The sequence below is a fragment of the Balaenoptera physalus genome (assembly GCF_965194825.1).
Source record: "Balaenoptera physalus genome assembly, chromosome: 12".
Classification (NCBI taxonomy): Eukaryota; Metazoa; Chordata; class Mammalia; order Artiodactyla; family Balaenopteridae; genus Balaenoptera; species Balaenoptera physalus.
In genome coordinates this window covers 68,574,061-68,597,738 of record NC_138897.1, presented here as the reverse complement: position 1 = coordinate 68,597,738, position 23,678 = coordinate 68,574,061, and the positions used below count along the sequence as shown (strand labels likewise).

Sequence of the window (23,678 nt, the reverse complement as noted above, 5' to 3'; positions counted from 1 at the left end):
ATTCAGATTACTAAATTCATTAAGTCATTAAAGTCAATACCATCCTCAGCTCCAAAACCTATCTTTCGTGGAAACAAGGGTCCTAAGCACATTGCTCAGATTTTTTACTTTAACAGACTCATTTGCACAAAGTAGTCTTTTAAACAGCATACTGAACTAACCTTACTTTAAAAAAACTTACAGTGCAAGTAGAATGGATGTATGAATAGCAACTGGCTGGCAGGATGAAAATCCTTCAGTCTCTGAAAATATATGAATCCTCTCTTCATTGGAGAATACAGAACACATGAATAAATCTCCATTTTACTCAAATTTTGAAGACTGGCAGTTAAATTATTTAAGCTGTGGTCTATGCCTTGTGCACCTTGTGTTAAAAAGGAAAGGCTGCTGAGTTTAACCTCAGAATAAAATCAAAGACCTTTGGTTATCAGCACACCTTCCACACACCTTTTCCAGAAAAGCCTTCCACAGGTACCATGGTTGGGAAAGACTTTCTGAAAAATATTTTTTTCAGAAAAACAGAGCCAATTAAAACCAAGTGCAGTGTTTAGAGATGGACTGACTGCACGGGCATAGGAGCTACTGAGAAGGGCACAGTTCCTCAAACTCACGGCCATGCAGGACATTTCAGGAGTCTAGCTGAGAGGGGTCTTCACTGAGAGCTGCGTAAAGAACACGTGCCCCTTCATCAACTAGACTCTAACTCCTTAAATAGATGCAACGTCTGATTATTTCTTCTTCCCACCAGTCCCCAGGGCTTTCCAGAGAAGGAACAAAGACACACTTAATTGCCTAAGTTTGGTCATCAGCACAGAATTCACCAGAGAGCTTAAGAAAACTGAAACCTAATTTTTTTGGCTTGTATTTTAAAAATAGATAAAAATTTTACTTAAAAAATTTGAATTCATGATAGGATGAATAATGAATATATGATAGTTTTATTTCAATTCTAAAAACATTAACATGGTCATCATCAACACAGGGAAGAGTAGCATTAGGTGATAACGGCTACAGTGTATACTCACTGTGTCCTGCCCAGGGGGACACCTCCCCACGCCAGAAACTGCTTGTTGGATAAAATCGAAGGAATATCTGAGCAGCAAGATGCAGGCATCAGAGGCTTGTTTCCTGAAGAAACTACTTCACCTTTTAACATCACTTCATACTGAGGGCCAAACGACTGCACAAATATTTTCAAGATCCTAACAAAGAAAACCATCTAAGTTCAATATTCAGAATTCAATTCTTTCAACAACTATCGTCCTATGCGCTTCCTTCGTCCAAGAGACTGAGCTGGTCGGTGCTGAGGCTACACTGCATTCTCACCCTCACAGCTTACATTCCAGAGGAGAAAACAGACAGAGAAGGAGACGGGTACATGCCACAGGCCCACGCCACAAGCACAGTGGGAGAGAAGTGCATGGGCCACGGGAGACAGGGAGGGATCTGGGAAGGGATGAGGAAAGCCTCCTAGGTGGGGGCTCTACCCCAGTGGGCAGGGGCGGGCGAGTCCTCCCGGCACAAGTGTTTGCATCTGAGCAGCCAGCGCCCAGCAGGCGGAGGACACTGAGGCGCTCGGGAACCAGGCGGGGGCTCAGGAACCAGGCAGGGGACTCGGCAACCAGGCAGGGGATGGGCCACGTGAGTCTGAGGACAGCAGGCTAAGCTACATTTATCAAGCAAGTTCAAAAGCTGGTGACAAGGGTGCTCCGACCACTGTAAAGTGATATTCATTTATGATTTGGGTGCCAAAAAGTCACTGGCCTGGAAAAGGGGTGGAGAAAAGTATCTTTAACAACTGGCAAGGTCAACTGATGATTTCCTTGGTGAGAGAGAAGAAGTTAGTGAGAAACATCAAGATTGACGTGTTATTATTTACTTTTGTCAGAATATACTTGAAAATAGTGATTTCTTACTTTCTAGTCAGCTAGCTGGTTTAAAAGGAGATTTTCAGTAAGCAGAAAGATGTGAGGCTAAAGAAAAGAGGTGAAGCGGAGCTGTATAGGCGAGGTGAAGCGTGTACTCTGTCCCTCAGGCTGTGGACCAGAGCACACCTAAATAAGCACAAATTCGCCATGATCAACAGTCCTACATTACCTTTCCTCACAGGCTTTGGGATCCTTTGGAGAAAATGAAACTATAACTTCGTGCTCTTCTCCAGGTTTAAGGAATAGTTTCTCTGGATCCACTGAAAAGTGACTTCCTTGATCTGGGATCTAAGTATTTACATAATTATAAGTCAACACTGACCTGCAGACACAGCGTTCACACACTCACGTGCCTTGTCTCCCTCACTGACCACAACTGGGTATTTTACCCCCTCCCTGCCCAACAATGCCCCGCCACCTTACTTTCTTGGAAAGGATACGTCTTTCTTCTCTTCCATAACAAACTATCCCCTGCCCCATCCCTAATTCCTGGCCACCAACACCCCCTCACTCAGCCACACAACTCAGAAATGATGTCTACACATGTGGCTCCCTCTCTTCCACCCAGCCACAGGATGACTCGGTCTTCAGGAACTAATCTAGAGCTTGGTTCTTGCACCTATTACATTAGACATCCCAGCCGAACTTCCTAATCATCTGTTTTATGCTCGTGTAACACCAGCTCTGAAAGCCCGGGCTCAGATTCTTCTGTCTGACCACCCCTGCCAATGCCCCCGGCCCTCGAACAAGGTCGGCAGCACAGCAACCTTCAGAACCCAAGGAGACACTCACAGTCTCAGCCCGAGGAAATAAGTTACAGCCTCTGACACAAATTCTTACCTTGATGTCCAAGTGGACATCAATATTCCCAGCATTTTTCAAAGGTAAGTACTGCCTTGTTGAGGAAGCCACGCTGGCAAACAAGTGCATAGTCTAGAGGATGGGATAAAACAGGCATTTTTTTAAAATGTCACACTTGGAATGAAATCAACCTGAACATAAAGTAACAGCAAAGTGAGGAGTTTAGGGTACCTGTAGGTCTTTCGGAGCGTGTATCCTGGCTATTCCTGTTCTTGCTCGAAGACTGATACTTTTAATGACTGGTGTAGGGTTTGGACTATCAACTTCTATATCAACTCTTGCCAAGAATTCTTCTGCTGAGTCTAGAATCTCTATAAAAGGTCATTCTTTTAGTTCAGACACCAGAGTTATTTAATTCTAAATGCCACACATGGTCCAACATTATGCCATCAGGGGGCACAAAAAAATCTTAAAATGACTGTTTAAAGAACTCAGAGAGGAACAGAAATGAGAGGAGGAGAAAAAGGAAGAAAACATCTAATTGGTAGATGAGATAACATCAATCAACAGAAAAGACCCCAAAACGTTTTCAGTGGTACTTGCTTGGGTTATACATAATTGGATGGGTTTGACCCAAAATAGCATGCTCTCTGCCCAGCTTTAAAACAACATAAAATATCTGACAAATTACAATAAATACTTGACAATTTACTGACAGGAGAAATAAGCCTCAACTTTGTAGTTTATTTAGCTACGGAGTAAAGAAAATCCCATAAAATGTAAACATGATACCTGAAGAAGTCATCTGTTTCTTTGGACTATGGAAAAGAACCCAAATTATCAGAAATTCTGGATCCTGTAAAATAAAAAATTTTTTGCATACACAGTGAAAGAAAAGTAGTTTGGAAAATTAACTTCCTCCTTAATTCTAAACCAGTCCTTCAATCCCCCAGCTCACCTGTCCGTCATCGCTGGCAGGCATCATATGGTTGATCACCGAGGGGGCGGCCAGCTGAGCAATCGCATGGGCATAAGGAACAGCTTTCAGAGCTGCGTGGATGGGTTCCTTCGAAAAGGTGAAGCAGCGCCAGGCTATGGCGTTCTGTCAGAAACAGGAGAAGCCGCTTCAGTAGAGCCAATGGTGTCAGGTTGGGGTGATGCTAAATTTGTTCACAGATCCTTAACAAAAATATCTACTTTCCTAAGAGAAGTTAACCAAGGATGCTACTAGCTGCATCTACAACTCTAAGTCAGTGTGCTCTGTAAAGGCTTCCTCCCCGAGCACAGTACTTACAGCATTAATAATAAGTCTAATTGGGATGTTGGCGTGCGTCTTGTTTACCAGCTTTAAAGGCAGAGCTTTCCAGCTTCCATAAGTCAAGTCACCAAAATCAAGAACATCTTTCTTTTCTGTTTCTACCTAAATTATGGGGAAAAAGGGATTTATAAAAACAATATATTAATAAATATCACAGCTTATGTTCACATCATTGCCCTTTCCAGCCACAAATAGTCAACATTAAAGGTAAACTTACCTAAGACTCCTGGGGCTATTTTACAATTCCTATTTTCTACACAAGTAAATTCTTTTTCTGAGGTAGTCCACGTACCCAAATATACTACAGAACAAAGCAATAGCTTAGCTGCTGTTACTGTGAGAAGACAAACTGACAACTTTACAAAACACACAGCCTCCCTTCCACTACCTCTACTGTTACACTATCGACTTCTCAATTCCCTCCAAAACATATGCGGGCATTTTTGGATTTAGTCCAAACTCTGACAACACTGAAAATGTTTACAATGATATCTAGGGACTTCACTGGTGGCGCAGCGGTTAAGAATCCGCCTGCCAATGCAGGGGACATGGGTTCGAGCCCTGGTCTGGGAAGATCCCACATGCCGCGGAGCAACTAAGCCCATGTGCCACAACTACTGAATCCTGCACGCCTAGAGCCTGTGCTCCGCAACAAGAGAACCCATCACAATGAGAAGCCCACACACTGCAACGAAGAGTAGCCCCCGCTCACCGCAACTAGAGAAAGCCCGCGCATAGCAACAAAGACCCAATGCAGCCAAAAAATAAATTAATTAATTAAAATTAAAAAAAAAAAACAAACCCCAGTTATTCCGATGTGCAGCCAGGGCTGACAGCCAGTTTCCTAAAGAGGCCTGCAATCCCACAAGCATTCTGTTGCCCCAACCTGGCTAGACCCAATTTCTTTCACTTCCAGAAAATGAGCAACTGTACAAGAGGAAATTTTTCAGCGAGCAGAGTCTTCAGGTACAGAAAAGAGAGGATAATCTGAATGAGGTGTTTTCCTCCACGCACATCAAACTATACGACGGAAACCAGCTGGAAAATAGGGTTTAACGTTATACTTTGCTTACAAACATCTTAGCGAGCATATCTGCGCTTATATAAAACAAAAGAAATAATCTTAAGTTTTTTGGGGTTTTTTGGGCCTCGTTGTGCGGCTTGCAGGATCTTAGTTCCCTGACCAGGGACTGAACCCGCACCCTCGGCAGTGTAAGCGCAGAGTCCTAACCATTGGACCGCCAGGGAATTCCCAGAAATAATTTTAAATTTTGGAATAAGAAAATATTAAGAGTCAATGTTTAGCTCAATTATAACTTTCTGGCACATTCATCCACAAATTCATTTTACCCAAATTTTACTTCTAAGGTTGAACAGCCTCATTAAAATGCCAGGTATGACAAAGACCTGCTTACAAACAGTCACCTCGATCACGGGGGTCTCGGCAATGGCGGTGAGGACAACCCTGCTCGCCAGTGCTTCTGCCTGTGCCACTGTCTCTGCGTCAGCTGAAAACGGCCAAGAAGCAATGCTGAATATACATCGGAAAATCCCAGGATCAGACGGTATGAAGAGCACTTTTATCTCTTCTGTGGCATGAGGTCTTATGATGACTTTATTCTTGAAAACTAAACAAGGATAAGCTGAAAGATCCACCTTAAAAAAAGAGCCACATGGTCCGTTAAGAAATAACTTCACAGTGAAAATCAGAAAGAAGAACCAGCTAGTTTAAGATCTCTTTTCATAGTCACTCAAACTACCAAATCTAGATACGTTAGCTCTTGAAAAATACCCAGGCCTCGTAACTCATTACCTGGAAAATACAGTTAGTCAAAATTTTAAGGACTTTTTTTTTTTTTTTGGCCATGCCACACAGCTTGTGGGATCTTAGTTCCCAACCAGGGACTGAACCTGGACCACGGTAGTGAAAGCACCAAGTCCTAACCACTGGACCACGAAGGAACTCCCATAAGGACTTTTGAAGATACGTTATCTTTACCTTCACTTTTTTTGAAAAGGGTGCTGAAAATGGCAGCACCTCCAGCCTTGGACATCACCCCGGGACCTGCCTCCCACCCTGGACATCACCTGGGACCTGGTCTCTGCAGCTGTGTAATGTTGGGGGTTAGACTGATCTCCAAGGTTCACTGTCAGGCCTCCAAGTCTACGATTCTAACTCACTCCAATCCTTCCCTCCTCACAGTGAACAGGGATCTTCTTTTCTACTCCCACTTCCAGAGACATCATTACTTCCTACATGCTCCTAAAAAGGCCTCCAATCTCACCACCTTTCACCCTCAACCCTTTCCTCCAACCACCTGCCTTTCCTCTACCCTCAGGTTCAAAGGGGAAAAGCTGGGGAAAGGGAGAGGGAGAGAAGACAGTCTTATTTTATCAGGTAAATCAAGGTTATCACTAGGACGTATGAGGGGAGAGTAAACCCGTCCACCAATGTTTGTCTCCAAGAAACTGCTGACGTTGTTTCCCACTCTCCCTACTCACCAAGGCCCACAGCATCTAGAGTCTAGAACCTCAGCAGCTGTAACTGATCATGCGAGAGACCCCTGCTCTAATGTTAAAACTGTGTTTCCAGGTATTTCAAAAGATCATGTAAGAACATGATCAGGTAAATTAACTTACTAAAGGAAGGCACAGGTCCCAAGAGTAACTTGTTTCTTTTTTTTTTCTTTTGAAATAAACGACAATAACTTATACTCAATCACATTTAACAAAACCAACAAATAGAGACCAGAAACTTGGAGCTCCAGTCAGTGGTTTAAGCCGACAGCACAAAAAGCACATTTACATGATTTTATAAACAAGTAACAATGAAACATAATGGTTAATAAATAAATAGTAACACCTGATGAAATCTGAGAAACATATTCAGATTTCACTTTCACTGGAAGTACTGCAACAAAAGGGGAACCAAGAAAAAGATATGATTCCAACGATTCTGTGCAAAGTATATGGCGGTGGACATGCCCCCTGGTATAAAAGGAAGTACTAATACTAGGCAAAGGAGAGCTCCAGCATTAATCGTACTGCAATCACTAAGTCAGAGGAGAAAGACACAGAAAGCTCACCTTTTCACCGTTGACACTAACACTGAGGACCCCGATGCTGACCTGCAGCCAGCGGTCGGCGGGATTCAGGACACTAAGGTAGGTTTGTGATGCGATGCCGATACAGCAAGCATGAGGAAACTTCAATTCCTCAGGCACTCTTACTTTCCCTGGGTAGAGTTAAAACAGAGTCAAAATGCATACCCAACACCCCATCAAAAGCACAACTGGTTAAATGGAAATTTTTTACAGAAGACTACCTGTTGACACCGAGAGCTATGGTTTTATAAAGTGCCCCAGATCTAAATAGGAGTCCCCAACGCTGCATATGCCTCAGCAGAGACTGGTCACTAATTTTCTCCTGAGGCAACCAGCCCATGAGGAAAAACAATCAAAACTGATCAAGCTAAAAAATTTACAGCTAATCAACTCTTAGATGTTATTGCTCTCAGTAATCTCTTCCCTTTTTCTCCTATAAATATAAGCCACTGCCTAACCTAATGAGAAATGACGGAGGCTCTAACTGATTTTTAACATGATGACCAAGCTTTTCACCATTCTTACGGGGTCACTGTGGAACTTCCTTCAGAAGAAAAAGAAGGCAAAACTGATCGTGCTGCAGTGGCCATGAGCACCGTGTCAGGAAAGCATAGGACCGAACTCTGCTCCCAAGAGTGACCATCAGCACGAGCACAGGCAGCTCAGCCACTACGGGTGGAGTGGAAGGGTGCTGCCTCTCACTCCCACACGAGTCACCCCTGAAGACTTAAAAGCTGGCAGGAGACTCCCTCCTTCAGGAGGGTGATTCTATACTAGATGTTTCCTAGTTGAACCAACAACAGAATTCCAAGTTTGGAGCACAAGAGAGAAACAGAAAGACAAAGGCAGTGGGAGTTTTACCTGCGTTAAGTTTTTATGTTTTTCTAAGGCCACTCAGGGACCCTTGCACAGAAATACATTATGGTCTGTGTTCCAAATTCAGGATAAAGAAAAAAGTTTACAAGAAATTCAGGCTAATCAGTATCTCCTTGAAACAAACTAGTTTTATGGTCCCAATTGAGAAAATTCAGTTTTTAAATAGCAGCAACCAAAAACAAGCAGTAGCAGAGAGAAAGCATCTTACCAAATCCTGACATCACTCCTGAATCCCATGGATCAATTCCACAGTTTGGACCAAGAGACTGCACAGTAAAAGGTTTGGCTGTACTAAGAAGACTCTGATTGAAGGCGTTAGAATACGGGTTACAAAGGGAAGAGGCAGCCATCAGCCCCGAGCTGATGTTCTGTCCTAGACAAAGGCCCATGGCCACAGAGTTCTGGACGTGCTCTCCTGTGACGACAGCAGGATGACAGCTTCCCGGGAGCCCGCAGGCTGTGGCACCGCCGGCCTGGCACCGAGGCAGTGCTCCCGAGCTCGGCTGGGCACAGGGAGCCATGGGGAGGGGACGGCGTGCTGAGAGCGCGGGGCCCGAGGTGGGCACGTGCTGCCTTGAGGGAGCAGGGCCGCAGCCCTCGGTGCTGGGGAAGGAGGTCTGGGGAGGGCCCTGGTCAATGAACGCACTGTCGGCAGCAGACGTGTCTACAGGAGTCACGCGTCCACTGTCGGGCACAGGCCCCTGGCGGGACACGGGGAGGCGCGGCGTGGCCGGCAGGGCCCACTGGCCGAGGCCCAACTCCCTTGGCAGAGCCAGGCTGACCTGGTCCAGTTCACTGGGATTTGAGGTCACACCTGCCACAGTGGTTTCTGACAGATCTTCACTTTTGGAGGAAAGCTCTCTTCTCGATCTAAAGTTCGGTTTTACATCTTCAAGTTCGCTACTCTGAGAAGTAGTTTCAGTTTCTTTTTCTGTGTCCAAGTTCTTCTGGATAATATACGGTAACGCTCCTTTTCCTCTACTTTGAAATGGACTTTTTTCTCGCAACTTATCCGGAGCCCGCTCCTGAGACGGAACTGGACTGGCCTGAATAATTGTGGTGCTCAACGCACTGGTGACATCACTCTGTGTGACAAAAAATGTTTAGAAATTATCCACAGATAAAGTGAGTATTACAAATGCAAACCATGCTGATATACTCTCAAAGAATAGAGATCTACATGACGTTACCTCTCTGAAAAAAGGATGGCTTATACAAAGTACTTCGGTGGCTGTGAAATGCAGGATTAAAAGTTAGAAAATCTGCATTCATTGTTCTTCCTAATTTACAGGACCAGAAACGAGTGGTTTTGTTTAGTAACTTAGTGGGTAGGTTTAGGCACAGCTTAGCGGAGGAGGTCTGCACTGCACACCCTCAAGTCATATGCAGCTCATTACAAACTGAACACTGTCACGTTCACAAAACACACCTAGGTAGTAAAATTCTAGCTTCTCCCACACAAATCTCTCAGATCTCTCTGCTTCCCTCCCACCCCCATGGCCATGACCCTGGCCTGAGCCTCTGCTGCCCCTCGCCTGACAACTCCTGCCGCCTGGTGTCAAATCCTCCTCATTCTAACCTCACCCCTCAGTGCCTCCTCCACTGCAAGGAGCTTTCAAAACATCAACACAGAGCAGGTCTGTGTCCTACTTAAGAGCCTTCAAACTCCCAAATGTTACATCCACGATGTCGTGGTCTGGTCTCCCCTCCTCTCTCCACGTACATGATTCACCAAAGCCATTCCAAACTTCTTGGGGGCCCTCAAATGCAGCGTGTTTTGCAATTCCCTGCCTCCCCCATGCCTGATTCCAGACAGTCCTCCCACCAAGCTTCACTGGACTCGCCACCTGGTCAGATTATCAGTCGCCTCCTGAATCTCTCACAGTGCATTTCACTACACAGCTTGTCTTGCACAGCCTCCACCAGACTGAGAGCTTTTTGATGGCAGATGCTAAAATATTTGTACTTGTAGTGCCTACCCAGCACGAGCAAAACACACACACACTTACTTTAAAGTTAAAAGAGCAACAGAAATTAGGCCTGAACTCGAGTCTGAGTCCTACATCAGTAAGACTTCAGCTCCAGAAGCCTGAGTAAAGAAATAACAAAAGTGCTCCCACCTGGTGGTCCTTAAGGCCACGATCGGAGGCCGTGGCGGGACAGGTGCTCTCTTGTTCAGACATGTAAGTCAGCCTGCTGATGCTGGCCTGTGGACATGTCAGCTGGGATGACTCCCTCTCACAGGGGTGCTTCTGCAGATGAGCTGCTGAATTGAAAGACTCCAGGGCACACCTGGAAGAGAGAACACCTGTGCCTGGACTTGTCCATCCCTTCACTTAACATTGTCTACACTGGCAGAAAGCCCTTCCTGCTTGCCTACAACCCTGTCAACCTGCACTACCGTCTGTCCCATCTGCCATATACAACTCAACCCTACATTCATTCTTTTCATCCATAATTATCTAAAACTGTAAATCATAGTCCTACTGAATGAAGTATCTGGTAAGCTACTGAAAAAGAAAAATGTCGTGGCAGTTTCATTAATAAATTCCATATACAGTCACATAACAATGTTAGCTATTCATTCAACAAAAATTTACTGAATACCTGATATAGAGCAATGAGCAGAGCACTCGCCAATTCCTGCCCTCAAAAGAGCAAAGATGAAAACAAAGAGATAGGAAGAGCCACACCACGGGCAGGAATAGGAGCGGTGCAACTCTCGGCTGAGCTATCAAGCATGCATAGCAAAAGCCCCTTGACTCAGGTGTTCTACGTCTAGAGATTAATCCCTAAGAAAAAAATTAGCGCTAATTATAAAGATTCGCTAAAAGGATACATCATATATCACTATCAATGATAAAATAGGCAATCTTAAACGTCATGTAGGAGAAAGGAGGCTATTGAAATTATGGCACAGACACACAATAAAACACTATGCAGCTGTTTTAAATCATGCTGTTGACTACTAATCATTGACCCAGAAAGATGTTCAGAATATATTAAGTGAAAAAAAAAAAGTTATAGAGCAATAAATAATAAGCTCCCGCATCTATTTAATACATATGCCACATTCTGTCAGTCAGTCCCCAGCACAGGGCCAGGCCAGCCCGACAGAGGAGAGGGCCAAGCTGCCCCTCAAGGCAGAGTGCAAAGTCACACTGGGTGGGAAACACCGTCACAGCCGCCTCTGGAAACAGCTGCCGCACCCCCTGAATACTCTGCCATTTAGTTTCAAGTCAGCCCTTAATCTGACTGAATTTTACTCATCATTTTTTTTTTTTTTAAAGGAACTCCTTTATTTATTTATTTATGGCTGTGTTGGGTCTTCGTTTCTGTGCGAGGGCTTTCTCTAGTTGCGGCAAGCGGGGGCCACTCTTCATCGCGGTGTGCGGGCCTCTATCGCGGCCTCTCTTGTTGCAGAGCACAGGCTCCAGACACGCAGGGTCAGTAGTTGTGGCTCACGGGCCTAGTTGCTCCGTGGCATGTGGGATCTTCCCAGACCAGGGCTCGAACCCGTGTCCCCTGCATTGGCAGGCAGATTCTCAACCACTGCACCACTAAGGAAGCCCCTTATTTTTGTGCACAAAGTTCAGAATACTCAGGTGGCCAACGGACACAGAGAAAAAATCCTATTTTGAATTCTGGATTTTTAAAAGGACCAAATTAAGACAGCCCTGACACAATACTAGTTAGTGAATCTCTAACCAATGGAGACAAAATATTAACCAAATTGCTTCAGGCCCTCTTTAGTCACTGAATAACATGCACCTGCGTGGGTTCTGTATGCACATGCGCACACACACATGCACACACATACTCACACAGACACCATGGGGCAGCAGGAAAAGAGTTCTGGGTACTGGGGTACGTGCTGAGTCTAGCTCCTTTGGTCGAAATGAACAAATGCATTTACGTTGTGTTACTTCAAGCAATGAGAAGTGAACTGTAAGAACACACAGAAACAAAAGAAGAGAAATTTCAGTCCGGATGTCAGACTCCAAAGGAAGCCATAAACTGCCAAGGTGCCAGCCACTCAGAACCTCAAGGCAGTTCTGGAATTAGAAGCTCTAAATCAGCACTACAGACCTGCTGGAAGCTGGCTGGACGCTGGAAGACCAGCCAGCAGGAAAACTGGTGAGCAGCAAACTCAGCAGATAAAGGGCTCTCACCAGAAAGATGTGGCCACTCAACAGATCAACATTCTGACCAACATTTCACCATGAATATTAAGAAACTTAATGAATATGGGACTTCCCTGGTGGTGCAGTCGTTAAGACTCCACACTCCCAATGCAGGGGGCCCAGGTTCGATCCCTGGTCAGGGAACTACATCACACACGCTGCAACTAAGAGTTCGCATGCCACAACTAAGGAGCCTGCCTGCCACAACTAAGACCCGGCAGAATCAAATAAATAAATAAATATTTTTAAAAATTAAATTAAAAACTTAATGAACTGGAAAAACCTGAAAAAAAGAATAAAAATATGAAACTCATTTTACCACAATAAAAAAGTACAACAAGGATTTCAATAAAAAGAAATGAATACAAAATGAATGTCCACATTGGAAGCCAAGAAAGCATAGCTGATGCTACAGAAAATCAGTGACGCCAAGGATAAACACTTGAACAGCTCGGCTACCCCGCAACACAGGGAAAACACATAAAGACACGAAGATGAGGGACTTCCCTGGTGGTCCAGTGGTAAAGAATCTGCCTTCCAATGCAGGGGACGCAGGTTTGATCCCTGGTCGGGGAACCAAGATTTCACATGCCTCAGGGCAACTAAGCCTGCGCGCCACAACTATTGAGCCTGTGTGCCTCAACCAGACAGCCCATGTGCCACAAACTACAGAGCCCATGCGAGCCTGCGCGAGACAACTAGAGAGAAAACCTGCCCCCTGCAACTAGAGAGAAGCCCGCACGCCGCAACGAAGAGCCCGCATGGCACAACGAAAGATCCCGTGTGCCGCAACGAAGACCCAACTCAGCCAGAAAATAAAAAATAAAAATAAAAAAATTTAAACAGACAAAAAAAAAAAAAAAAAAGCACAAAGATGAGGAAAAAGAAAACAGGCATGGATGCCCAGAGAGGGAGTACCAGCCGCTGGGTGCAGGAGGAGGAGGGGGTCACGGGCAACAGGAAACAAAGTCTCCTCAGTGGAAGAGAGAACTGTGCACAGTAAAATCAGCCACTAGACGCCAGCATATTCATTTAAGCTGATGAGAAAAAAAGGAGATGAGTGAAAGCAGGAAGATAAAATGGAGCTGGATGCTCGGCCTCGGCAGGAACGCCTGTCATGCAGCAGGAGAAGGGACAGGAGAACGAACCTCAGAACCTGCTGGTGTCCAGCTTCTTTCCCCCTAAGCCTGCAGTCTGGTCATGGCTGAGAGGTGGGGGTGTGGGTGCAGGAGGCTGACCCGTGGGGAGAAGGAAGCCCACCAACAGTCACTTTAGAAAGGTCAACGTGATGCTCTCATTCAAAATATCTGACCAAGTTCATGAGAAAGTTCAGTATCTCCCTAAGATATGTTTCCTACACTTAATGAATAAGTGTATTTTCTTAGGAGCAAAAGAAAAAACAGGTGGGTCCAAAACTGAGACCATCCAGCCCAGCATTCTGTCTCTGATCATGCAGTAAAGGGCAGGTGAAGGAAAAAGAATCATAACAATATGTCTTTATAGAGCACTTACAGTTGTTATTAAACACCTTCATATACAATTTTTTAAAATGTCAAGATCATAGAAAACAAGATGAAATTGGAAAGTACATGGGGGTTAAGAAACAAAAAAGAAAATACTATAAGGAATCTAGAAATCAGAAATGTGAAATGCAAACAAAATGAAAAAGTTAGAAAGAGGCAGGTCACTGTGGTGATGGAAAAGTTCTGTGTCTCCGATTGTGGAGGTGGTTACACACATTCACACCTGTGATAAAATGACACAATACTCACCACTCGCCGTGCCCAGGACAAGTGATTGCACAAGTGGTGATTCTGTGAAGCATCTGGGGGAGCTGGGGAGGGACGTGGGGTCTTTCTATACTATCTTTGCAACTTCCCGTGGATCTACTATTATTCTATTCTAAAATAAGTTCTTTCTTTTTTTTAATTAATTAATTTATTTATTTATTTATGGCTGTGTTGTGTCTTTGTTTCTGTGCGAGGGCTTTCTCTAGTTGTGGCAAGCGGGGGCCACTCTTCATCGCAGTGCGCGAGCCTCTCACTATCGCAGCCTCTCTTGTTGCGGAGCACAGGCTCCAGACGCGCAGGCTCAGTAACTGTGGCCCACGGGCCCAGTTGCTCCGCGGCATGTGGGATCTTCCCAGACCAGGGCTCGAACCCGTGTCCCCTGCATTGGCAGGCAGACTCTCAACCACTGCGCCACCAGGGAAGCCCTAAAATAAGTTCTTAAAGAAAGGATTACAAAGAAAATAAATGCAGAGCCCACATTTGCAAGACTAAAGTTCCTAGGGTCAAGACCAATATCTTAATAAGTAATTTTAAAAAAAATCTTTCCTAAATAAAAGAATGCTTGACTCCACATACTGAAAGGGTGCTGTGTGACAGGGCAAGGTGGCCATGAAGTCAACATAGAGACATAGCCTAACGAGGTTACTAGACTTGAAAGATCTTATTAGACTTGAAAGCATCTTTGGCATAAAGCTTACAAAAAGATCAAGTCAATTCTGAGGCAAAAATTGTTGCCATACAGAAAGTTTATTTTATTAAATCTATGGATTTTTTCTTTTATGGCTTTATAAAAGATCTTTTTATATGTTTCTCTATGGAAAGATTTTAATAAGCAGAAAATTTTACCTAAGCAGTAGAATTATCATAAATGTTCAATATTTTGAAACAAATTGAAATTATATTTGATATCCAAGTTACCTATTATGTGTTTCCCAAGCTGCTCCTGGATTTTGCATATTCATCAGAAATGGTGTGGGTAAGCTAGAGCTAAGTATCTGGGAGAGCAAAAAATACAAGAAAGGAAAAAAACCTTCTAAAGACTAGGAACTGTATAACTCATGTCACGAACAAAGGGCTACCCACTCTCCCTAATATGTCAAGGGCTCCGACAAATGGAGACAAAAAAGACTAACAGTCCATGAGAAAAATGGGCAACAAACATGAATAGATATATGATATAAAAGGAAATATAAAGGAAAAGATGCTCATCATCACTCATGATTTAAAGTTATACTGATATAGTTTTTTTTCACCTATCAGACTGTCAACAAAAAGTTGGATAAACATTCTGTTGGTGAGGTTGTGGGAAACAAGCTCTTTCCTAAATTGTTGGTGGAAAATTAAACTAACACAACCTCTACAGAGGGGTTGTACTAACTTAAATAGGAACGTGAATGCATATACTCTTTGACCTAACAATCTCATTTCCAAGAATTTATCCTGTAATACATCTGCATGCGTGCAAAGTGACTGTAATACAGATAAGGCTGGGATAAGTAACCTTGTGTAGCAAAACATAAGAAGTGTGTAAAGGACCCTCTATTGACTATAAAGAGGGATGAAAATAAGAATATACACTCATATCTGTGTATGTGCACAAAGACCAGAAGGAAACCTAAGAAACCAGCAACAGCAGCTCCTGGTGAGAGGACTGGAGAACGAGGCAGACAAAGAGCTTAATGGAGGGCAACACACACACGTGCACATTTATACACAAATATACAGACACATCTGATAAAACATTACATTCACACTGTTCAAAGTTCTATGGACACACACATATACTTGTATATGTGTAAACTTTTGAAACAATGTTGACTTAAGGCATTTTTGAAAAATTAAAAAGGTCTTATAACTTGAAGCTTAAGTTACCCTACAGGTTGTGTTAAAACATGTAAAATGTTAGGATTCTTATCCTAACCTTTGAAAAAGCACTTATCAATCTCATTAGTATTAAGAACACAAATTAATACAGTAAGATAAAAAAAAAATCCAAAATTAAAAGTTATTTAAAACGCTGATAAGAAAACAGTAGAATGCACACCTTCAACAAACACAGATGGTAAGAGTGCAAGTCTTTAAGACTCTTTTAGAAAACAGTTTGCTAATCCAGAGAGCCTGAAAATATTCTTATCCCTGACTTGGTCATTTCACTTCTGAGGAAATCAGTTAAAACACAGAAAAAATTTTATGAGCAAAGTTGTTCATCTCAGTGTCATTAAAATGGCAAAAAAAAAAAAAAAAAGGTAAAATATAGTAAGTATCACCAGTATCCACCAGAAGCACCAAATAAACTGTGACAGATTCATTATGCAGTCTATAACATTAACTTTCTTTTAAATGCAGGAATTATTTTAATAAGTGAAAAAAGCAGGGTATGAAAATTTGCAAAGAAAAATGTCTTGAAAGAAATTCACAAAATATTTATAACAGTTACCTCTGAGAGATGAAGCTATAGGTGACTAATTTTCTTTACACTGTTCCAATTTTCCTACACCGAGCATGTACTTTATTACTTAAAAAAAAAAAAAAAAAGAAAGGTTAAGCACCTACCCTGATAAACTATTTCCAGAAATCTCACTAGGAGAAGAATGACTCAGTGGAGAAGTGGAAGGTCTGAAGCTATCCTGGTCGTCCTCCGAGCCATGTCCACCACACTCAGGAGAGGGATTTTTCAAATCTACCAGAAAGGTGTATTTTCCAATGAGAACAGAAAAAAAAAACACTCTGTGTAATTTTTTGAATGTGACCAATTACTCTGACACTTACCAACACTTTTAGGTGAGATTATGGAATGGTTTTCAAAAGTCACATGCTTTTCACTGTTACTTGTCTCACTAACATACTCATTTTGCCTCTGATATTCTCTACTATTCTGTGTGTCTTCATGCTCTTCTGACAGCCAGAGGGATGCTACCCTGGGGTTCCTGACTAATGAGCTATCAAGGGCTGGAATGGATACGGAGGCAGCTTTTTCACCGTCACCAGAATCTGGTAATTTATGGTCAATGGAATGTGTCTTCACATCAACCCCTGCACCCTGTCTCTCTCCCGTATTTGTAAGAACTGAATTTGAAGAGTTTATCGTTCTCAGTGATGCCTGGTCCACGCTCTCTCCACTTTCACCATAAAAACCAGCTGCTGTGTCTTCTTCTGGCTCCCTTACACTTATGCTAGTAGCACCCAGGTCCACTGCATGGATGTCATGTGTAATCCGTTCTTTGGACAAAGATAAATCCCAAATATCAGACACACCAGCTCTTGAAAAGTTGTCCAATCCACTTTCATATCTACTAATTTCTGTTTTTTTAAGGTATTTTTCCATATCAAATGCGCTGGATCCATTACTTTTTTCCAGCTCATTAGGTAAGAAATGAGACACAGCCGAACAGTGCTTTTGTTTACCGTCGTCCTGAGAAGTCTTCTCTCGGGTTTTATTTGAAAGTGCCTTGATCATGGCGGCAAGCTGGGAGGGGTCAGTGTTCACTGATGCATCTGCGATGGCGGAAGCAATGGTGCTTATCCTCAGCACAGAATCACCACTGCTAGGCAGTTCGCCTGTGCGTCTCTGGGGTTTGCTGTTGATGAGGAAAGTGTCCTAGAAATGAGAAAGTTCACATCAACTCCATGGACAAGCACATATTAGTTTAATCTTTATCTGTAAGTGCTACATAAGATCTGACAGCAGCAAGAAATTAATGGTATACCAGTTAAACCTCCTAATGAAAAAAGACAGCTGCTATCAACTTGATTTGTAGAGTACTCGGTCACTTACAAAATCGGATCATCAGTTGTTCAAAAAAAAACCCTTCAGGAGTTAAAGAAATGCTAAAACTGAATCAGAAAATAATTTAAAACCAAAAAATTAAAATACTGAAATTGAGAAGCCATTGAGCCACAGTGACTGCAATTATGATTCTTGGTAATTTCATTCAATTGTTAGAATTATTTATAAGCAAGACATAAATAGAAACCATGGGTAAAATAATGAAATGGAACCAACAGCAAAGCAATATTTTAAAAATGCAAATTAAGACTTCTGCCTCTAGTAATAGCAGACTAAGTGATGCAAACCAACTCTTGCTGAGAGCCATTAGACAGCATATCTGAAAACATCTCTTAGAAGGTGCTGGAGAGCCAAAAAAGGAATAAAAAACTATGGGGCCAAAATCCAAGAGAAGATAGAATCCCAGAGAGGTGAGCCCAGTCCTGGGAATGCTCTGCCCCAGGGGAGCTGCTTCAGGAAGAGGCTACTGCTAAGATATCAGGAAGCTTAAAAAGCTAAGAAATTTTTTTAAAAAATAATAATATTTTAAAAAGAAGCTAAGAAAAGCTGCTCTTATGGGAGTAACGGTACAAAAATCAGGTTCAGAGTCTGCCAGTGATGAGGGGAAGGTGGTGACCATGGTAAACATCCATGCTTTAGGACAAGACCACAGAGGGCTACTCTCTAGGAGTAAAGGTGGCCTTCAGGAGGACCGGAGGCCCAGCTCCAATCAGCTCAATCCCAATAACTGAATTAAAGCGACCTGAGACTGCTTCTATTCCTCGCTCAGAAGCAGCCAAAAATCCTGTCTGGAAGATCTCCCATGGCCTCAAATATTTCAGCAACTTTTCCTGTAATAGTCCACTCCTCTATCAATGAATGACACACAATGTTCCAAGGTAATGTGGCCCACATCACAGAAAAAGACAACTGTGGGGCATGCAGACAATGGATTATCAGAGTCTAAAACACATCTAAATCTAAAATCTAAAACATATTTAAGAAATTAAAAACAACACTGAGAACTCAACAGAAGACTAGAAATTATCAAGAAAGAACTAAATGTAAATTCTGTAATTAAAAAATACAATAAAAAATTAAGAATCCAATGGACAGGGGGCCTCCCTGGTGGTGCAGTGGTTAAGAATCTGCCTGCCAATGCAGGGGACACAGGTTCGAGCCCTGGTCCAGGAAGATCCCACATGCCATGGAGCAACAAAGTCCATGCACCACAACTACTGAGCCTGCGCTCTAGAGCCCCTGAGCCACGACTACTGAAGCCCACACGCCTAGAGCCCGTGCTCCGTAACAAGAGGAGCCACTGTAATGAGAAGCCCACGCACTGCAACAAAGAGTAGCCCCCGCTTGCCACCAACTAGAGAAAGCCTGCGCGCAGCAATGAAGACCCAACGCAGCCAAAAATAAATTTAAAAAAAAGAATCCAATGGACAGGTTTAACAACAAATTGGACACAACTGAAAAAAGAATCAGACTTGGAAGAGAAGTCTGAAAAAAATATCCAGAATGAAAGAGAAACAAAAAACACAACAGAACAGAAAACACAAAAGATACTGAGAAAGTCTAACATACTCGTTAATGAACATACACCAAATAAAATATGCTTCAAAAATAAAGGTGAGGGCTTCCCTGGTGGCGCAGTGGTTGAGAGTCTGCCTGCCAATGCAGGGGACACGGGTTCGAGCCTTGGTCTGGGAGGATCCCACATGCCGCGGAACAACTAGGCCCGTGAGCCACAACTACTTAGCCTGCGCGTCTGCAGCCTGTGCCCTGCAACAAGAGAGGCCGCGGCGGTGAGGAGTGGCCCCCGCTCGCCACAACTGGAGAAAGCCCTCGCGCAGAGGCGAAGACCCAACACAGCCAAAAATAAATAAATAAATAAATAAATTTATATTAAAAAAAAAAAAGGTGCCAACTAAATTTTAAATAAATAAATAAATAAATAAAGGTGAAATAAAGATATTTTCAGACTGACAAAAGCGGAGGATTCATTACCAGTAGCCTCTTACAAAACGAAATTGTAAGGGTATTCTTCAAGCAAAAGAAAACTAATCTTAAATGGAAGGTCAGAGATACATATTGGTTGTATGTAATAACAGTAATCACCATCAACATCATCATAATGTCTTATGGTGTTTAAATAGAGAATTAAAATATAAAACAATAGGCGCTTATAAGACTAGAGTGAAGTAAACTGAATGTTTTACGGTCCTTGTAATGTTAAGGAAGAGGTAAAGAAAACCAAAAAAACCCTATTTTTATTAAACATTAGTAAATGAAGGAGACAGGTTATAATTTCTTGGGTAACCAAAATAATAGGAAAACATATAATTACCAAATTAATAGAGGAAGAAAACTGGAATATAAAATACTTCAGCAATCCAAAAGAATACAAAAAAGAAAAATAGCAATGTCTAGGTGAAATAGAGTGCATAAAGAGAGCAGATTTAAATCCCCATATATTGGTAGCTCCAGTAAATATAAGTGGAAAGAAGGATCATGAGAAATTGAAAAATAAAATCCAACGCTATGTTTTAATAAGAGAAACAGCTAAAATATTCAATACAAGGCTATAGAAAGGTTAAAAGTAAAATAACAGAAACAGATATAACATGCAAACACTAACTAAAAGAAAACTGGTATTAATTATGTTAATATCAGACTAGACTTAACATAAAGCGGTGCATAAAGCACCACTACAGACAAACGCAGTCACGCACAATGATAAAAGGTTTGATTCACCAGGAGAGAAGAATTCTAATACGCTTGTACCTTGAAAAATACAGCCTCAAAAATTTTAAAGCAAATACTGGCAGACTATAATAAACAACAGACAAATCCACAATCAGTACGAGATTTTAATACCTAAGTAACTGAAAGAACAAGCACAACAATTTAAAAATACAGTTTAATCATCATGATTTAATAAATTTCACCTAAATGACATACAGTTACATGATAGGCATTCCTCTCACGTGCAGAGAAAACATTTTCAAAAACTGAACAAATGCTGAGCCATATATCATGTCTCAACAAATTTCAAAGGACTAAAACCAAAAATTCTGACTACAGTACAACTGCCTAGAATCAATATTTTAAAATGTGGAAAATCCCCAAATGTTTGGAAACTAAGCAATACACTTCCAAAAACTGATGGGCCAGAGAAATTAGAAAATACAATGAACAGAATAACGAAAATATGACATCAAAACATATGAGATGAAGAAAGGAAGTAGGGGATGCCACAAAATCCCTGCTTTCAAGGACATTTAGGAGTTCCCTGGTGGTCTACTGGTTAGGATTTGGAGCTTTCACTGCTGTGGCCCGGGTTCAATCCCTGGTCAGGGAACATCCTGCAAACCGTGTGGCGTGGCCAAAAAAAAGGAAATTTATTCCATCAGATGCTTATGTAAGCAAAGCAAAAAGGCAGAAAAATTAAGCTAAGCATTCATTTCAAGAAGTTAGAGGGGCTTCCCTGGTGGTGTAGTGGTTGAGAATCTGCCTGCCAATGCAGGGGACACGGGTTCGAGCCCTGGTCTGGGAAGATCCCACATGCCGCGGAGCAACTAGGCCCGTGAGCCACAACTACTGAGCCTGCACTCTAGAGCCCGTGCTCTAGAGCCCGCGAGCCACAACTACTGGAGCCCACGTGTCACAACTACTGAAGCCCGCACGCTTAGAGCCCGTGCTCTGCAACAAGAGAAGTCACCACAAGGAGAAGCCTGCGCACCGCAACGAAGAGTAGTCCCTGCTCGACGCAACCAGAGAAAGCCAGCACGCAACAACGAAGACCCAACACAGCCAAAAATAATTAATTAATTTAAAAAAATTAGTATGTCTGACAAAAAACTTCCAGAAAATAAGAAAAATGAGATCAATGGCCATCACTGGATAAATGGATAAACAAATGGTGGTATATACACACAACAGAATATTATTCGTCCAGAGAAAGGAATGAAGTACTGATAATGTGCTTCACCATGGACATATGTTAAAAATATTATGTTACGTGAAAGAAGCCAGATGCAAAAGGTAACATATGATTTTATTTATATAAAATATCCCAAAGAAATAAACCCATGGGGACAAATGCAGATTGGTGGTTGCCAGGGGGTAGAAAATGGGGCTATGAAGGGGCAATTTCTTAATGGGTATAGGCTTTCCTCTTGGGGTCATGAAAATATTTTGGAACTGGGTAGAGGTGGTGATTGCACAACACTGTAAACGTCCTATATATCACTGGATTGTTCACTTTAAAATGGTTAATTTAATATTATGTGAATTTCACCTCAATGAAAATTTATTTTACTTTTTTTTAAAAAAGTAGCCCTTCTAGTCAGTAATATGCAAAGTAAATTGGCTTTTCAAAAGTAAAAAAAAAAAATATTGCCACTCATAGAAAAGAAATAATTATAATAAAATTTGAAAAATTAAAAAAAAAAAAAAAAATGAAACCGGCAAAACCTTGGTACCAAAACCAAACAAGGACATTATAAGAAAAAGCATCAACCCACTTGTGAACACATATGCAAAATTATAAATAAATTATTATCAAACTGAATCCAACCATCTATAAAAACGATAATGTATCATGACCCAAGTGGAGAAGAGCAGCTTTAATATTCAAAACCATGTAATGTAACTCACCACATCACCAAAAGAAGAGAGAACTCATGTTCACCTAGACAGATGCAAAACAGCACTGGACAAAATTCAACCTCTTTACAAATTAAAATAAAACTAGCAAACAAAAATTAGAAGGGAATTTAAAAAATCTGATGATAAATAAAAACCTAGAGCATCCATCAAATTTAAAGACAAAATACTACTCAAAAGTTTTCCCTCTGAGTCAGGGAAACCCAACATTACCACTTCTATTCACTGTTCTAAGATGCAGTCAAGTAAGGCTAGACAAAGAAATGAAGGTATAAAAATTAGAAAGGAACTGTTGTTATTCTCAGATAATATAAGTGCATATACAGAAAAATCCAAAGAATCCATAAATAAAAATGAATTTAGCACACTTGCTGGATATAAGGTGAGTATATTAAAAAACATGTATTTCTGTTTGGCCACAACAAAGGGAAAATTAAGTTCAGAAAGATAATATTAAAATACCATTTCAAACAATTCAGAAAGAAATCTAACAAATGATGTGTTAAAATCTCTGCACAAAAAAGCCCCATAAAATACAGAGAGAAATTAGAACCTAAATGGAGCGACATGTAATCTTCATGGATTAGAAGATTCAATATTATAAAGATGTCAATTTCACCGTTCTATAGATTAAACACAATCCCAACTTAAAGCTCAGCAGGGTTGCTAGCTGGTTGTGAAAGATGACAATCTGACTTTAAAATATATATGTGAATGTAAAGGAACAAGAACAGCCAAGATACTTTTAAAGAAAAATAAGAGGGGAAGACTTATTCTACTAGATATCAAGACCTACTATAAAACTACACTATTTTAACAGTGTCATATTGACATAAGACAGATCCCAAATATCCATCAACATTAGGGTGAATATATCAACGACAGAATATTCATAATAGAATACTACACAGCAATGAAAATTAGCTATTATACTTATCACAGTTGCATCTTGCAAACGTAAGTGGAAAAAAAACGAAGAAAAATATATGCTACTGGGACTTCCCTGGTGGCACAGTGGTTAAGAATCCACCTGCCAATGCAGGGGACACAGGTTCAATCCCTGGTCTGGGAAGATCCCACATGCCATGGAGCAACTAAGCCTGTGCGCCACAACTACTGAGCCTGCGCTCTAGAGCCCACGAGCCACAACTACTGAAGCCCGCGCGCCTAGAACCTGTGCTCCACAACAAGAGAAGCCACCGCAATGCAATGAGAAGCCCACGCACCGCAACAAAGA

General features: G+C 41.9%; 1 protein-coding gene and 2 long non-coding RNA genes across 14 annotated transcripts in view; 2 read left to right on the top strand and 1 right to left on the bottom strand.

Annotated features, from left to right (window-relative positions):
* LOC309639081 overlaps positions 1-23,678 on the top strand; it is a 224,141-nt gene that overhangs the window by 146,336 nt on the left and 54,127 nt on the right. The gene's annotated exons all lie outside the window — the stretch shown is intronic.
* CEP192 (centrosomal protein 192) overlaps positions 1-23,678 on the bottom strand; it is a 106,816-nt gene that overhangs the window by 46,416 nt on the left and 36,722 nt on the right. For 11 of the 12 annotated variants that reach the window (XM_082415838.1, XM_082415839.1, XM_082415840.1 and 8 more), the window contains 13 exons: positions 16,771-17,599; positions 16,555-16,681; positions 10,148-10,319; positions 8,236-9,112; positions 7,134-7,282; positions 5,473-5,703; positions 4,024-4,149; positions 3,688-3,831; positions 3,522-3,585; positions 2,961-3,100; positions 2,769-2,861; positions 2,098-2,216; positions 1,026-1,202 (listed from right to left, as the gene is read on the bottom strand). In XM_082415838.1, the coding sequence (XP_082271964.1) occupies positions 1,026-1,202; positions 2,098-2,216; positions 2,769-2,861; positions 2,961-3,100; positions 3,522-3,585; positions 3,688-3,831; positions 4,024-4,149; positions 5,473-5,703; positions 7,134-7,282; positions 8,236-9,112; positions 10,148-10,319; positions 16,555-16,681; positions 16,771-17,599 (3,248 nt within the window). The remainder of the gene's footprint in view (positions 1-1,025; positions 1,203-2,097; positions 2,217-2,768; positions 2,862-2,960; positions 3,101-3,521; positions 3,586-3,687; positions 3,832-4,023; positions 4,150-5,472; positions 5,704-7,133; positions 7,283-8,235; positions 9,113-10,147; positions 10,320-16,554; positions 16,682-16,770; positions 17,600-23,678) is intronic. The other variant, XM_082415836.1, reaches the window with a different exon arrangement.
* LOC309639080 lies at positions 17,607-23,156 on the top strand. The gene is made up of 2 exons (XR_014251454.1): positions 17,607-19,402; positions 19,734-23,156. It is a non-coding gene; the product is annotated as an uncharacterized lncRNA (long non-coding RNA).